General features: G+C 45.7%; 1 protein-coding gene across 1 annotated transcript in view; it reads left to right on the top strand.

Annotated features, from left to right (window-relative positions):
- The window catches only part of PDE9A (phosphodiesterase 9A), a 543,111-nt gene that overhangs the window by 370,344 nt on the left and 154,240 nt on the right, over window positions 1–18,527 (top strand). The window contains exon 10 of the mRNA XM_069635653.1: window positions 3,801–3,875. Coding sequence (XP_069491754.1) covers window positions 3,801–3,875 — 75 coding nt within the window. The remainder of the gene's footprint in view (window positions 1–3,800; window positions 3,876–18,527) is intronic.

The following is an 18,527-nucleotide window of genomic DNA, read 5'->3' on the forward strand; positions in this document are numbered from 1 at the left end:
AATTCCTTCCATCCAGTGCTGCAGCTGCGTGCATTCAGATCTATTTGAATCCCTTCCATCCAGTGCTGCAGCTGCATGAATTGATCTCTATCAGAATCCCTTCCATCCAGTGGTGCAGCCACATGAATTCACATCTATCAGAATCCCTTCCATCCAGAGCTGCAGCTGTATGCATTTACATCTATCAGAATACCTTCCATCCAGTGCTGCAGCTGCATGCATTCACATCTATCAGAATTCCTCCCATCCAGTGCTGCAGCTGCATGAATTGACCTTTATCAGAATCCCTTCCATCCAGTGCTGCAGCCGCATGCATTCACATCTATCAGAATCCATTGCATTCAGTGCTGTAGCTGCATGCATTCACATCTGTCACAATACCTCCCATCCCGTGCTGCAGCTGCATGAATTGATCTCTATCAGAATCCCTGCCATCCAGTGCTGCAGCCGCACGCATTCACATCTATCAGAATCCCTGCCATCCCGTGCTATAGCCACATGCATTCACATCTATCAGAATCCCTTCAATCCAGTGCTGCATCTGTATGCATTTACATCTATCAGAATCCCTTCAATCTAGTGCTGCAGTCACACAAATTCACATCTATCACAATCCCTGCCATCCAGTGCTGCAGCTGCATGCATTCACATCTATCACAATGCCTTCCATCCAGTGCTGCGGCTGCATGCATTCACATCTATCAGAATCCCTTCCATCCAGTGCTGCAGCCGCATGCATTCACATCTATCACAATCCCTCCCATCCAGTGCTGCAGCTGCATGCATTCACATCTGTCAGAATCCCTTCCATCCAGTGCTGCAGCTGCATGCATTCACATCTATCACAATCCCTCCCATCCAGTGCTGCAGCTGCATGCATTCACATCTATCAGAATCCCTGCCATCAAGTGCTGCAGCCACATGCATTCACATCTATCAGAATCCCTGCCATCCAGTGCTGCAGCCGCTGCATTCACATCTATCAGAGTCCCTTCCATCCAGTGCTATAGCCGCATGCATTCACATCTATCAGAATCCCTTCCATCTGCAGCTGTATGCATTTACATCTATCAGAATCCCTTCAATCCAGTGCTACAGCCACACGAAGTCACATGTATCACAATCCCTCCCATCCAGTGCTGCAGCTGCATGAATTGATCTCTATCAGAATCCCTTCCATCTAGTGCTGCAGCCGCTGCATTCACATCTATCAGAGTCCCTTCAATCCAGTGCTGCAGCCACATCAATTCACGTCTATCAGAATCCCTTCCATCCAGTGCTGCGGCCGCATGCATTCACATCTATCAGAATCCCTTCCATCCAGAGCTGCAGCTGTATTCATTTACATCTATCAGAATCCCTTCCATCCAGTGCTGCAGCTGCATGCATTCACAATTATCAGAATCCCTTCCATCCAGTGCTGCAGCTGCATGAAATGATATCTATCAGAATCCCTCCCATCCAGTGCTGCAACTGCATGCATTCACATCTATCAGAACCCTTTCCATTCAGTGGTGAAGCTGCATGCATTCACATCTATCAGAACCCCTTCCATCCAGTGTTGCAGTTCCATCCAGTGCTGCAGCTGCATGCATTGACAACTATGAAAACCACGGCATTGTTTTGGGATGAAGGTTGGCAATGGAGTGACCGCGGGGGTGGGAGGTGAGAGCGCGGGGGGCACCATCGTATATTTCTGATTGCAATATAGTGAACTCTATTTATATCTGTTTTTACCCCTCTTCTGAAAAGAAGCCTTGTGCTTGGGGCAGCTACCAAAAAGTGAGCCATTGGTGAATGCGAGAGGTTACTGCACCTTGGGTCATTCTGAACCTAACTCTGTGCTCACGCTGTGGTGGAAGAAGAAAATGCCATATCCTTTGGGACTGACGAGTGTGTCATTCTCTCCCGTGAACGGATGGAATACGTAATTCTCCCCATGGAGAGAGAGAGAATGGCTCTTCTTTCCCACCGAGGGTAAACATGTTCTTTTTGGGGATGCACCAAAGTACTTTTCCACACATGATGTCCCTCATGCATACTGGCTAGATTCCTTCCTACCAAGTGCATATGCCCCTCTCCAAAGATGTCCCTCTTGTTTCCCTCCACATAGAGAGAGTGTGTAAACCCCCCAAACATGGCGCAAGCATTCACGCACATGTGTTTCTTTTCTCCATTCAAGGTGGTGCCAGTGTCTCTGGAGAAGGTTTACAGTGAGGTAGAGCGTGTGAACCTTCCTTAAGTCTTGGGTGCTCCGGTACAGGGCCTCTGCACCTATTTGCGGAGGGCAATCCTACCCTGTCAAGTGCCCTTTATCCTGGCATCTCTCTTCTTCTTTCCAGCTCTTTGGTGATTGTTTCTCTTGGGTGTGCTTCCTAACAATGGGTGTTACGGGGTTAATGCTGCATTGGTGATAACCTGTTAGATTCAGACCACACTGAGCCTAGTCTTGGGGGAGCTCTGTGAACCCCTCACTGTCTTGGGAGGGAGGGCTTGAATCGGAACAAAGAGGTACTCCTTACACAAATGGTACCTGTCAGTCCATAGATTTGTTCTCTTTGGATATGCTATTAGGATTTTGGGGATTAAGGCCAGTAAAGAGGAAACAAAAGAAGAAGGATGGCGCATTTAATAAAGAAGATTGTGATTATCTTGCATAATCCAGCACTTCTCACATGTGGGAAAAGAGCTCCACTTTATTTCCTCAGTTAAAGGGGTGCTTCTGTATATTTCATATTCGGTGATACGCCCGCAATGTAAGTGCTGATTGGATAACAGACGCATGGCTCATCCTCCTCCGTAAAAGAATATTTGCACCTGCTGAATTAGTGCCAGGACTGGCTGCTGTCATTGGAGCCTCAGGACGCTTATTTTCATGTGCTTACCCACAGGAAGCACAAACCATTTCTGAGGTTCATCATTGGGGATTATCAGTTTAAGATTCTCCCTTTTGGCTTGACCTCTGCACCCAGCATGTCCAGCAAGCTGATGGTCGTAGTGGTGGCCCACCTTAGGAGGTCCAGCGTCTTTGTATTCCCATACTTGGACGACTGGCTGATCCAAGGTTGTTCCCCAGAGCAGGTTTCGAGGCACCTCTTGTTTCCGGCAGCACAGCCTGGGCTTCTCCCTAAACTTGCAGAAGTATCTATCAAAATATTCTTTAGGAATTTGCCAATTCTGCATCTTCTTGCTACTAAACCTCTCCTCAATCAATTCTGCATGTCCTTGATACTAAACCTCTCCTCAGTCAATTCTGCATGTCCTTGATACTAAACCTCTCCTCAATCAATTATGGATGATCTTGCTACTAAACAAATCTTTGCTCAATTCTGGATGATCTCTAGAACAATCAATGTGTAATCAATTGCTGATGATATCGCTACTGAACCATCTCTGATCAATTACAGCATATGTGTAAAGACCCACACGGTTTAATAATCTTTCTACGGTTGTATCATCATTGTGTGTCTGTCCCTTCCATGTCCCTTTGTCTTTATTCTGCTATCCTTCCTGTTCGCGGTCTATCTTTCTATGCCACCTCCTATTCTCACCTCTGACCCCTCACTTCTCCCTTTTTATAGCCCCTTTTCAGACCCCTTAAATCCATCTTCTATCTCACTCCTTGCAACCCCCTTCTCTCTCTTCCTGCTCTACACTCCCCCTTTAAACCACATCTATTTCCCCTTCCTCTTCATCTCAATTGTTAAGTGACTGAGGTGTGGTCAGAGCGCTGATGGGGCCTTGCCCCATGTTCCTCACTGTGCACTCATGATTCATTAACAGCAGTCTCTTCTCTCTAGTACATGCTCTCTCAAGAAACCATAGAAGCACTCAGAAAGCCAACCTTTGACGTCTGGATGTGGGAACCCAATGAGGTATGAGACCCCCAGTCAATTAATAAGGAAGTGGGAGCTTAACTTGACTCAGCCTCCTTTGGCCCTCTTCCTGCTCCCACCTGTGAGGCTAAGAACCTCTGCGTCATCTTTGACTCCACACTCTCCTTTTCTCCTCACATCGCTGACATCTCTAAGAAGTCAAACTACCAACTGCACCTCCTCAGAGGTATTCTTCCTTTCTTCTCCTTCCCCCAGAAGCTCACTGTCTACAGAGCTCTGGTCCTCTCTAGGCTGGATTTCTGCAACAGCCTCTTTCTAAATCTGCCTGCTTCTACTCTCCACCCTCTGCAACTCATCCAGAACAGGACTGCAAGACTTGTCCTTGGCCTCAAGCCCAGGGATCGTATCTCTCCAGCACTGAAATCTCTGCATTGGCTACCAGTGGCTGCAAGGATTAAGTTCAAGACCCTCTGCATCGTCCACAAGGCCTTCTGGGGCCTGGGTCCTCAGTACCTCTAACTCCAACTCTCTGTTTGTGAATGCCTTCCTAGTCAAGCTCTTCGCTCCTCCACCTCCAACTCCCTCAGGTGCAGTCGCTTCTCCAACCAACAAGTTGGTGGTAGATCTCTTTCTTCGGCTGGGGCCTCACTCTGGAACAGCCTCCCTGCCGCTCTGAAACTTGAGGAGAACCATCTACGGTTCCAGAAGCACCTCAAGACCTTCCTCTTTGCTTCTGCCTTCTCTCTTCCTCTCCCCTGCTGATTTCCTGTCTGATACTGCACTGGTCACCTGGCTACCCTCTGATTTTGGGCCCAGGTCCCTACCCGCCCAGTTGCACACCCGCACTGCCTCCCGGCAACCCTTGCACTTGGGTCTGTATCTGGAACACTACAGTCCACCTACCTGCACTTTTGGACACCTGCTGTCTGCACTTACCCATGCACCTGCCAACTGCTGGCCTCACTTCTTGGTATTGTTTTGATCCCATGTACAACACTGCCCCTCCCTTTTCCACTGGCACTTTTCCCCTCCCCTCTCACATGCCCTTGCTCAATCTCAATGCCCACAGTGCAGACCCATGACCCCTCAACCTCAGCAGGAGTCACACGGACCAAACCAAAGGCAGGGTTTTGTTAACTTATCTGACATATAGCATTCATAACACTATTGCGTCTATCCTGAGAACAGTGTTATGGTGATAACGGCCCTTCCTCCAGGGAAGTTCAGTGTGTTTCGGAGGTCTGTGATAATGCCACAAATACTGAGAACCTCCACCACATGTGTGGCAGATTCATCGGGGAGGTAGAAAAAGAGGAACTGAATTGAAAATCTAAGGGTATTCTTACAGGATGGGATTATGATGAAAGAGGCACCAGACCGGGAGGCTGAGTGGGCAAAGGGGTGTGAGAATAGTCGAAGAATCAAAATGAAGAATAAGAGGAGTTACATTTAAAGACAAAGGGTGATATTTTTGATATTTAATTAAATTAGTTAGGAGACTAGGCTAGGAGAACCAAGACACGTGAGAAGTCTAGAAGAACAGAGGTCGAAGAAAACGCTAGGAGAACAGTGCTTGTGAAATAGATTAGGACAACATTAACAGACCGAGGAGAGAAGCCTAGAACAGCAGAGGCAGGAGTAAACGCTAGAAGAATAGAGCATGGAAAATAGACTAGGGCAACAGCAACAGAGCTAGGAGAGAAGCCTATAAGAGCAGAGGTAGAAGCAAATGCTAGGAAAGGAGATCTTGGAAAATATACTAGGACAATAGCAACAGAGCTAGGAGAGAAGCCTATAAAGCAGAGGTAGAAGTAAATGCTAGGAGAAGAGAGCTTGGAAAATAGACTAGAACAACAGTATCAGAGCTAGGAGAGAAGCCTATAAGAGCAGAGGTAGAAGTAAATGCTAGGAAAAGAGATCTTGGAAAATATACTAGGACAATAGCAACAGAGCTAGGAGAGAAACCTATAAAGCAGAGGTAGAAGTAAATGCTAGGAGAAGAGAGCTTGGAAAATATACTAGGACAATAGCAACAGAGCTAGGAGAGAAGCCTATAAATCAGAGGTAGAAGTAAATGCTAGGAGAAGAGATCTTGGAAAATATACTAGGACAATAGCAACAGAGCTAGGAGAGAAGCCTATAAAGCAGAGGTAGAAGTAAATGCTAGGAGAAGAGAGCTTGGAAAATAGCCTATCATAAGAGACTGTTGTCCTAGTCTATTTTCCAAGCTCTCTTCTCCTAGCATTTTCTCCTGCCTCTGCTCTGAAATAGACTAGGACAACAGTAACATAGCTAGGAGAGAAGGTAGAAGTAAATGCTAGGAAAAGAGATCTTGGAAAATAGACTAGGACAACAGTAGCAGCAGAGGCATAAGAAAATGCTAGGAGAAAATGCTTTTCGCGCCTTGAAACACTTGTGTATAGGCGTGTTATAAATGCTATATCATAAGAGAGCTTGGAAAATAGACTACAACAACAGTAACAGAGCTAGGAGAGAAGCCTATAAAGCAGAGGTAGAAGTAAATGCTAGGAAAATAAATCTTGGAAAATAGACTAGGACAACAGTGCCAGAGCTAGGAGACAGGTTGAGAAGAGCAGAGGTAGAAGGCAAATGTTGGACAACCAAGCTAGGAGTGAAATCTAGAAGAGCAGAGCGTGTAGGCTAAGCCATGAGAACACAGATAGAAGATAATTAAAAAGGTAGGAGGGAAGCCTAGAGCGGAGCCAGGAGACAAGGCTAGTATAACTGAGCCAGGAGACAATGCTAGTATAGCTGAGCCAGGAGACAACAAGAGGTGAACAAAGATAGAAGGAAAGGAAGTGATAACAAAGAGAGTAAAACACCATCAGGAGACAATATTAGAAGAAGAAATCTAGGGGGGAGGATGTATTATTGTTTTACTCCAAATCGCCACCCTAGTTCTCTCAGAGCACCTTGGCTTGTCCATGAATTGGTTTATTGCGCCCTCGCCAGGAGATTGCAGATCATAGTGTGTAGGAGGAGAAAGGAGCAACGAGCTGAGAAGAGAAAGCAAAGAAGGATCCGCGCTGCATTCAGAGGATTGCGAGGGATGCAGAAGTGAACATCTTCGGAGAGTGTGAGTGCATGCAGGCACGCTAAGTGGACCATAGATGTATGATCTGGAAGAGAGAGAATATTCTAGAGGTGTACCCATTCTTTTGGAATGTGGTGATTTGTAGTGTAGATCAGTGCACTATTGAGTGGATCGAGAGGTGCTCGGGCAGTCCGAGGAAGAAATGGGGCTTGTGTGTGTGGGCACACCAATAGATTGTACCAATGGTCAAAATCCAGGATGCTAATTCTGGAACTGCCTAACCTGTAGGCAGAGTGTGGCTTGGCCAAGATTGGAGCGTGGAAAAGGCGCTGTTGCTTGGTTACAGAAGTTTGGAAATAGCACAATCCTAGGACTAAATTCAAATTGGTAGCCTAGCACCTTAAAGTGAAAAGGCTATTGCAGGATTGCATGACCAATGGTTGGACTGCACACACTTTTCAGAAAATCTTGCACAGGTTGCCATTTCACTTTCTGTATGATTACCTAGCATCTAACACATACTGTAGGCTTCTAGCTGGTGCCAGGTACAGTCGGACTGAAGCCTCCAGTCATTGCAGATTGCCCACACATCTACCTCAAAAGGTCTTCTGTTATAGTGGCCTGAGGAACAGCAATGCCAATGTCAAACATCTGTGAATCAAGGTCTCCTAGGCCTCCCCTAGGTCTCGGTAATTATAGCGAGAGATTGCAGGTAGAACTGTGCAGAGCTTTACAATACATCTTGGTGTGACACGAAAAAGGGGTTAGTGGTCCCATTAATTGGAGGTGCGAGTGAAGGAAGATTATGTACACATTTAAAGCTAGAAGTCAATATTAGTAGAACAAAACCAGGATGTGAGGCTAGGCAATAACACAATATGAAAGCTATGAAGCCAGATTATACCAGAGCAAGGTGACAAGACAAGGAGATGTGAGATAGGAGGCATGGCTAGGAGAACACAGAAAGATGGGAAGCCTGAGGGCACCGTGCAAGGAAACAGGACTTAAGAAAACAGCTAGAAGATAATACTAGGAAAACAGAACTAGCCTAGAAGGCTAGGAAAGAATTTCCAGGCAGTAACACTATAGCAAATCAAGAAAGCACGATTACACCAGAGCTAAGGGAAAAGACAAGGAGAACTGATATAGGAGGCATAGCTAGGAGAACAAAGAAAAATGGCAAGACTGAGGAAACCGTGCTAGGAAAGAGGACTTAAAAAACAGCTACACAAAAATAATAGGAGAGCAGAACTATGAGACAATAATGCAATCAAGGGCCAAAAATATCAACGGCCATAAGAAATGAAACTATAAGAATAGAATGATGTTGTAAGACTAGGAGAAGAGAAATAAGGTCTGATTAGAAAACCTGTGCGAAGAGGCAAAGTAGGTAAACTGAACTAAGGGAGATACAAAGGTGTACACTCAGGTGACGTAAGGCTAATTGGGAAGATCAAAGAGCCAACGGGAACAGTTGCACACCATGAATAGGAGAGCCTAGCTGGGAGGCAAAGCTAAGGGAACTGTCTTCCGAGGCAACGATATGAATGGGAAATGGAAGTACAGAAAGAGGAAACACCACCAGGATAACTAGGAGGAAAGAATGAGGAGGCAACACTAGGAGTACAGAATGAGGGAGCACCTCTAGGAGAACTAGGGGTACAGAAAGAGGAAACAACAACAGGATGACTAGGAGTAAAGAATGAGGAGGCAACACTAGGAGTACAGAATGAGGAAGCACCTCTAGGAGAACTAGGGGTACAGAAAGAAGAAACAAAATCAGTATGACTAGGAGCAAAGAATGAGGAGGCAACACTAGGAGTACAGAATGAGGAAGCACCTCTAGGTGAACTAGGGGCACAGAAAGAGGAAACAACACCAGGATGACTAGGAGTAAATAATGAGAAGGAAACACTAGGTGTACAGAATGAGGAAGCACCACTAGGAGAATTAGGGGTACAGAAAGAGCAAACAACAACAGGATGACTAGGAGTAAAGAATGAGGAGGCAACACTAGGAGTACAGAATGAGGAAGCACCTCTAGGTGAACTAGCGGTACAGAAAGAGGAAACAACACCAGGATGACTAGGAGTAAAGAATGAGAAGGCTGTCATGGAATTCCCCCTTTCTCACCTGGGAGCGATCCTTGCAGGATTTCTTGGGCAGTATTTTCTTACGCACGCACCTGGTCTTGTATAAGCCCGCTCGAGCCTCTTCTGACTCCAGCGTGCGTTCAGAGTTCCAGGATTCTGATACTCCGGGATCCAGAAACGAGGAAGGCGTGCACACGGCACACGAGTCCGAGAACAAGGAAGAGGAATAGGGTATTGGGAAAGGAATTAGGAGGTCCGGGAACAAGGATAACAATGTAGCAAACTACGGAGCACACGTCTAGTCACTGCTTGCAGTAGCATTGAGACGCGCGGGCCCGCGGGGGCGCAGCCTATTTGTAAGTACGCTACGTCCGACGTAAAAACAGGGAAGGTGTTCCACGTTAGTCGGCCATGTTGGAAGTATCAAGGAGTACAAGCCCCATTGTGACAAGGACCATGAGGTCCAGAAGGGGCGTGTTCTGTGGTTCATGACAAAGGCAACACTAGGAGTACAGAATGAGGAAGCACCTCTAGGTGAACTAGGGGTACAGAAAGAGGAAACAACACCAGGATGACTAGGAGTAAAGAATGACGAGGCAACACTAGGAGTACAGAATGAGGATGCACCTCTAGGAAACTAGGGGTACAGAAAGAGGAAACAACACCAGGATGACTAGGAGTAAAGAATGAGGAGGCAACACTAGGAGTACAGAATGAGGAAGCACCTCTAGGAGAACTATGGGTACAGAAAGAGGAAACACACCAGGAGGACTAGGAGTAAAGAATGAGGAGGCAACACTAGGAGTACCGAATGAGGAAGCACCTCTAGGAGAACTAGGGGTACAGAAAGAAGAAACAACACCAGGATAATTAGGAGTAAAGAATGAGGACACACCCCTAGGAAAACTAGGGGAACAGAAAGTGGAAACAACACCAGGATAACTAGGAGTAAATAACAAGGAGGCAAAACTAGGAGTACCGAATTAGGACGCACAACTAGGAGAACTAGGGGTACAGAAAGAGGAAACAACACCAGGGTAACTGGGAGTAAAGAATGAGGAGGCAACATTAGGAGTACAGAATGAGGAAGCACCTCTAGGAGAACTAGGGGTACAGAAAGAGGAAACAAAACCAGGATGACTAGGAGTAAAGAATGAGGAGGCAACACTAGGAGTATTGAATGAGGAAGCATGTCTAGGAGAGCTAGGGGTACAGAAAGAAGAAACAACACCAGGATAACAAGGAGTAAAGAATAAGGAGGCAACACTGGGAGTACAGAATGAGGATGCAATTCTAGGAGACCTAGCGGTGCAGAAAGAGGAAACAACACCAGGATAACTAGGAGTAAAGAATGAGGAGGCAACACTAGGAGTACCGAATGAGGAAGCACCTCTAGGAGAACTAGGGGTACAGAAAGAGGAAACAACACCAGGATGACTAGGAGTAAAGAATGAGAAGGCAACACTAGGAGTACAGAATGAGAAGCACCTCTAGGAGAACTATGGGTACAGAAAGAGGAAACAACACCAGGATGACTAGGAGTAAAGAATGAGGAGGAAACACTAGGAGTACAGAATGAGGAAGCACTTCTATGTAAACTAGGGGTACAGAAAGAGGGAACAACACAACAATTACTAGGAGTAAAGAATGAGGAGGCAGCACTAGGAGTATAGATTGAGGACATGCCTCTAGGAGAACTAGGGGTACAGAAAGAGCAGACAACACCAGGATAACTAGGAGTAATACATGAGGCAACAACACCAGGAGTACAGAATGAGGAAGCACAACTAGGAGAACTAGGGGTACAGAAAGAGGAAACAACACCAGGATAACAAGAAGTAAAGAATGAGGAGGCAACAGTAGGGGTATGGAATGAGGAAGCACCTCTAGGAGAACCAGGGGTACAGAAAGAGAAAACACCACCAGGATAACTAGGAGTAACGAATGAGGCGACAACACCAGGAGTACAAAATGAGGAAGCACAATTAGGAGAACTAGAGGTACAGAAAGAGGAAACAACACCAGGATAACAAGGAGTAAAGAATGAGGAGGCAACACTAGGAGTACAGAATGAGGACGCAGCTCTAGGAGACCTAGCAGGAAAGAAAGAGGAAACAACACCTGGATAACTAGGAGTAATGAATGAGGAGGCAACAATAGGAGTACCGAATGAGGAAGCACCTCTAGGAGAACTAGGGGTACAGAAAGAGGAAACAACACCAGGATAACTAGGAGTAAAGAATGAGGCGGAAACACTAGGAGTACAGAATGAGGAAGCACTTCTATGTAATCTAGGGGTACAGAAAGAGGGAACAACACAACAATTACTAGGAGTAAAGAATGAGGAGGCAGCACTAGGAGTATAGATTGAGGACGCGCCTCTACGAGAACTAGGGGTACAGAAAGAGCAGACAACACCAGGATAACTAGGAGTAATAAATGAGGCAACAACACCAGGAGTACAGAATGAGGAAGCACAACTAGGAGAACTAGGGGTACAGAAAGAAGAAACAACACCAGGATAATTAGGAGTAAAGAATGAGGACACACCCCTAGGAAAACTAGGGGAACAGAAAGTGGAAACAACACCAGGATAACTAGGAGTAAATAACAAGGAGGCAAAACTAGGAGTACCGAATTAGGACGCACAACTAGGAGAACTAGGGGTACAGAAAGAGGAAACAACACCAGGGTAACTGGGAGTAAAGAATGAGGAGGCAACATTAGGAGTACAGAATGAGGAAGCACCTCTAGGAGAACTAGGGGTACAGAAAGAGGAAACAAAACCAGGATGACTAGGAGTAAAGAATGAGGAGGCAACACTAGGAGTATTGAATGAGGAAGCATGTCTAGGAGAGCTAGGGGTACAGAAAGAAGAAACAACACCAGGATAACAAGGAGTAAAGAATAAGGAGGCAACACTGGGAGTACAGAATGAGGATGCAATTCTAGGAGACCTAGCGGTACAGAAAGAGGAAACAACACCAGGATAACTAGGAGTAAAGAATGAGGAGGCAACACTAGGAGTACCGAATGAGGAAGCACCTCTAGGAGAACTAGGGGTACAGAAAGAGGAAACAACACCAGGATGACTAGGAGTAAAGAATGAGAAGGCAACACTAGGAGTACAGAATGAGAAGCACCTCTAGGAGAACTATGGGTACAGAAAGAGGAAACAACACCAGGATGACTAGGAGTAAAGAATGAGGAGGAAACACTAGGAGTACAGAATGAGGAAGCACTTCTATGTAAACTAGGGGTACAGAAAGAGGGAACAACACAACAATTACTAGGAGTAAAGAATGAGGAGGCAGCACTAGGAGTATAGATTGAGGACATGCCTCTAGGAGAACTAGGGGTACAGAAAGAGCAGACAACACCAGGATAACTAGGAGTAATACATGAGGCAACAACACCAGGAGTACAGAATGAGGAAGCACAACTAGGAGAACTAGGGGTACAGAAAGAGGAAACAACACCAGGATAACAAGAAGTAAAGAATGAGGAGGCAACAGTAGGGGTATGGAATGAGGAAGCACCTCTAGGAGAACCAGGGGTACAGAAAGAGAAAACACCACCAGGATAACTAGGAGTAACGAATGAGGCAACAACACCAGGAGTACAAAATGAGGAAGCACAATTAGGAGAACTAGAGGTACAGAAAGAGGAAACAACACCAGGATAACAAGGAGTAAAGAATGAGGAGGCAACACTAGGAGTACAGAATGAGGACGCAGCTCTAGGAGACCTAGCAGGAAAGAAAGAGGAAACAACACCAGGATAACTAGGAGTAATGAATGAGGAGGCAACACTAGGAGTACCGAATGAGGAAGCACCTCTAGGAGAACTAGGGGTACAGAAAGAGGAAACAACACCAGGATAACAAGAAGTAAAGAATGAGGAGGCAACAGTAGGAGTATGGAATGAGTAAGCACCTCTAGGAGAACTAGGGGTACAGAAAGAGAAAACAACACCAGGATAACTAGGAGTAAAGAATGAGGAGGCAACACTAGGAGTACCGAATGAGGAAGCACCTCTAGGAGAACTAGGGGTACAGAAAGAGGAAACAACACCAGGATGATTAGGAGTAAAGAATGAGAAGGCAACACTAGGAGCAGAATGAGAAGCACCTCTAGGAGAACTATGGGTACAGAAAGAGGAAACAACACCAGGATGACTAGGAGTAAATAATGAGGAGGAAACACTAGGAGTACAGAATGAGGAAGCACTTCTATGTAAACTAGGGGTACAGAAAGAGGGAACGACACAACAATTACTAGGAGTAAAGAATGAGGAGGCAGCACTAGGAGTATAGATTGAGGACGCGTCTCAAGGAGAACTAGGGGTACAGAAAGAGCAGACAACACCAGGATAACTAGGAGTAATAAATGAGGCAACAACACCAGGAGTACAGAATGAGGAAGCACAACTAGGAGAACTAGAGGTACAGAAAGAGGAAACAACACCAGGATAACAAGAAGTAAAGAATGAGGCAACAGTAGGGGTATGGAATGAGGAAGCACCTCTAGGAGAACCAGGGGTACAGAAAGAGAAAACACCACCAGGATAACTAGGAGTAACGAATGAGGCGACAACACCAGGAGTACAAAATGAGGAAGCACAACTAGGAGAACTAGAGGTACAGAAAGAGGAAACAATACCAGGATAACAAGGAGTAAAGAATGAGGAGGCAACACTAGGAGTACAGAATGAGGACGCAACTCTAGGAGACCTAGCGGTACAGAAAGAGGAAACAACACCAGGATAACTAGGAGTAAAGAATGAGGAGGCAACACTAGGAGTACCGAATGAGGAAGCACCTCTAGGAGAACTAGGGGTACAGAAAGAGGAAACAACACCAGGATGATTAGGAGTAAAGAATGAGAAGGCAACACTAGGAGTACAGAATGAGAAGCACCTCTAGGTGAACTATGGGTACAGAAAGAGGAAACAACACCGGGATGACTAGGAGTAAAGAATGAGGAGGAAACACTACGAGTACAGAATGAGGAAGCACTTCTATGTAAACTAGGGGTACAGAAAGAGGGAACAACACAACAATTACTAGGATTAAATAATGAGGAGGCAGCACTAGGAGTATAGATTGAGGGCGTGCCTCTAGGAGAACTAGGGGTACAGAAAGAGGAAACAACACCACCAGGAGTAACGAATGAGGCGACAACACCAGGAGTACAGAATGAGAAAGCACATCTAGGAGAACTAGGGGTACAGAAAAAGGAAACAACACCAGAATAACGAGGAGTAACGAATGAGGAGGCAACATTAGGAGTACAGAATGAGGAAGCACCTCTAGGTGAACTGAGGGTACAGAAAGAGGAAACAACACCACGATTACTAGGAGTAAAGAATGAGGAGGCAGCACTAAGAGTACAGAATGAGGGCGCACCTCTAGAAGAACTAGGGGTACAGAAAGAGGAAACAACACCAGGATGATTAGGAGTAAAGAATGAGAAGGCAACACTAGGAGTACAGAATGAGAAGCACCTCTAGGAGAACTATGGGTACAGAAAGAGGAAACAACACCGGGATGACTAGGAGTAAAGAATGAGGAGGAAACACTAGGAGTACAGAATGAGGAAGCACTTCTATGTAAACTAGGGGTACAGAAAGAGGGAACAACACAGCAATTACTAGGATTAAATAATGAGGAGGCAGCACTAGGAGTATAGATTGAGGATGCCCCTCTAGGAGAACTAGGGGTACAGAAAGAGGAAACAACACCACCAGGAGTAACGAATGAGGCGACAACACCAGGAGTACAGAATGAGAAAGCACATCTAGGAGAACTAGGGGTACAGAAAAAGGAAACAACACCAGAATAACGAGGAGTAACGAATGAGGAGGCAACATTAGGAGTACAGAATGAGGAAGCACCTCTAGGTGAACTGAGGGTACAGAAAGAGGAAACAACACCACGATTACTAGGAGTAAAGAATGAGGAGGCTGCACTAAGAGTACAGAATGAGGACGCACCTCTAGAAGAACTAGGGGTACAGAAAGAGGAAACAACACCAGCAGGAGTAACGAATGAGGCGACAACACCAGGAGTACAGAATGAGGAAGCACATCTAGGAGAACTAGGGGTACAGAAAAAGGAAACAACACCAGAATAACGAGGAGTAACGAATGAGGAGGCAACATTAGGAGTACAGAATGAGGAAGCACCTCTAGAAGAACTAGGGGTACAGAAAGAGGAAACAACACCAGCAGGAGTAACGAATGAGGCGACAACACCAGGAGTACAGAATGAGGAAGCACATCTAGGAGAACTAGGGGTACAGAAAAAGGAAACAACACCAGGATAATGAGGAGTAACTATAAGGAGGCAACATTAGGAGTACAGAATGAGAATGCACAACTAGGAGAACTAGGGGTACAGAATGAGGAGGTAACACCAGGAGAACTCAAAGTACATAACAAAGAAGTGTGATGAATCTGATGGTATCATCACTCCTTTCCCTGAGGTAGCCTCTCCCTATGTGGCCAGGGGACGGCAGCCGCTAACTTATGCTAACGCCGGGGGATGGCGATATGAGAGAGGACCACCTGGGGGGAGGAGACCCTCAGGGGATGACACAAAATCATTGGGAAAAGTCACATACCCCCTACCCCTTCTCTTTTAGGGATGTTCCCTCCATCCCTCATGCCTTAAAGGCATATTGCAACACTCTCCCTTAACCATGTACCTGATCTACTTTAAGTATTCCCCAGCATGGCCCAAAGAACAATATATCAACCACAGAGACAAAGAAGAGGCAGGGAAAAGTAATGATCACTGCCAAAAGGTTCCCATACCAGTTACCTCAATATCACATGAGGAACGACATAATAACAACTGAGACTAGAAAGAGGGATAGAACAATGAAGATCACTAAGAACACACAGAGGACTAGTTTTTGGAAACTATTCAATAATGCCGGGAAGTTTAAAACCAGCGCAGCTGATGGCAAGCAGAGTGAGCTGCAGACTCTGAGCTGTACAGCGACCTGCACGGACACCAGCCAGTACGCTGAGGGAGAGGACACCACAGGAAACAGTGTTGAGGCTGATCCAGATGGCAGAAGAGGAAAGCGGAGGGCAGACAGCTCGCCGCCCAAGAGCGCAAGGCAACGAGAATAGTATACAGACACGGCGGGGGCGTAGCAACTAACAGGACACAGGCCAAGCCAGAAACCCAACCGAAGCAGAGAAGCGTGAGGGACAATTAAAGAACCCGGTAAGCCCAGGGAAAAAAAGAAGGGTTACCATACCTGCAAGCTATGTCACGAAGGGGTTGTTGAACCCGCACCTTAAAAGCGAAAGTATAGTAATTGTGAAAGAAAGCCAAGTAAAGGTGAAGGCACTGGGATAAGGGAAAGAGGCACATTGTATGAAAGAGAGATGTATTATTGAAACAAACACTGTTAAACAAGGAACAATATGCCAAGAGTGGGCAAATATCGTTTGATGGATAAATGGAAAACTCATTGTTTAAAAGCCCTGGCAGGAGAGTATACCAGGCAAAGTTCAGTGTGTGTAATAAGTTGCAGAAGGAAGAGTATCTCAGGGAAGAGCATTGCCCTGGCGATTGTAAAGTGTCATACAACTAATTGTGTGAAAATCCTGGCAGGAGAGTACACCGGGTGAAGATAAGTGTTTAAAGATTGCATGGAAGTCCTGGCAGGAGAGTGCACCAGCCAAAGTCAAGAGTGCGTAATAAGTTACAGGAATAGAAGTATCTTAAGGAAGGCCCATGCCCTTCAGATTGTGAAGTGCTATAAGAGAGAAGACAGTAAAAGGAGAATTCCTAGGAAGTCACATACCCTTAGGAGTCTAAATTATGTGAAACGTGAAGAGAAACCTGGGGAAAGGAGCTATTTTCCCAAGAACTGTGAATGTGCCAAGAGGAGGGAGCTATCCTCTTGGGGTTCTAAAGAACTTGGTTATTCTTTTTTTGCACTTTTCATATTGGTAAAAGAAACCAGGGGAAGAGAGCCATTCCCTGGAACTGTGAATATTAACCACTTGGAACATTTGCATTGGATTTACATCTTTTTGTTGAATTTGAACATTTGTGCACCTTGATATCCAGAGACACTATCCTTTGCACTTTAGAGTTTATTTTTTAGAGATTGAGGGTCAGAATAGGACACAAGACATATTTGTACTTTGGACATCTTGACATACAACAGACCCCTCCATTTTTGATTGAGTTAGGGAATTACCTCCTAGATTAGGGATAGTGAGATATTTTCCAGCCCCTTATTATTTTGAATAAAAGTGTATAACCAAAACCATGAGTCCTCGGTGTCCGCCTCTCATTCCTGGCAGAACTACGAGTATAGAACGAGGTGGCAACACTAGAAGAACTAGGAGTAAGGAATGGGGAGACAACACTAGGAGAACAGAATGAGGAGGCAGAACTAGGAGTACGGAATAAGGAGCAACACTTGTAGAAATGGGAGTCCAGAATGAGGAGGCAGAACTAGGAGTACAGAATGAGGAACAACACTAGGAGAAATGGGAGTAAAGAACGAGGAGGCAGAACTAGAAGAACTAGGAGTAAGGAGTGAGGAGGCAACACTAGGAGAAATGGAAGCAAAGGGTGAGGAGGCAGAACTAGGAGTGCAGAACGAGGCCGCAACACTAGAATAACTAGGAGAAAGGAATGAAGAGGCAACACTAGGAGAACTGAACAAGGAGGCAGAACTAGGAGCACATAATGAGGAGCAACACTGGGAGGAATGGGAGCACAGAACAAGGAGGCAGAACTAGAATAACTAGGAGTAAGGAATGAGGAGACAACACTAGGAGAACAGAACAAGGAGGCAGAACTAGGAGCACATAATGAGGAGCAACACCGGGAGGAATGGGAGCACAGAACAAGGAGGCAGAACTAGAATAACTAGGAGTAAGGAATGAGGAGACAACACTAGGAGAACAGAACAAGGAGGCAGAACTAGGAGCACATAATGAGGAGCAACACTGGGAGGAATGGGAGTGCAGAATGAGTAGGCAGAACTAGTAGTACAGAACGAGGCAGCAACACTTGAATAACTTGGAGTAATGAATGAGGAGACAACACTAGGAGAACAGAACGAGGAGGCAGAACTAGGAGTACAGAATGAGGAGCAACACTAGGAGAAATGGGAGTAAAGAACGAGGAGGCAGAACTAGGAGTAAGCAGGGAAGAGGCAACACTAGGAGAAATGGGAGCACAGAGTGAAGATGCAGAACTAGAAGAACTAGGAGTACAGAATGAGTCAGCAACACTAGAATAACCAGGAGTAAGGAATGAGGAGACAGCACTAGGAGAACAGAACAAGCAGGCAGAACTAGGAGTACAGAATGAGGAGCAACACTGGGAGGAATGGGAGCACAGAACAAGGAGGCAGAACTAGAAGAACTAAGAGTAAGGAGTGAGGAGTCAACACTAGGAGAAATGGGAGCACAGTACAAGGAAGCAAAACTAGGAGTACAGAATGAGGGGCAACATTAAGAAGCCTCGGAGTACAGACCGAGGAGGCAGAACTAGAAGAACTA

The sequence above is a fragment of the Ambystoma mexicanum genome, chromosome 7p (assembly GCF_040938575.1).
Source record: "Ambystoma mexicanum isolate Mex_15411 chromosome 7p, UKY_AmexF1_1, whole genome shotgun sequence".
Lineage (NCBI taxonomy): Eukaryota > Metazoa > Chordata > Amphibia > Caudata > Ambystomatidae > Ambystoma > Ambystoma mexicanum.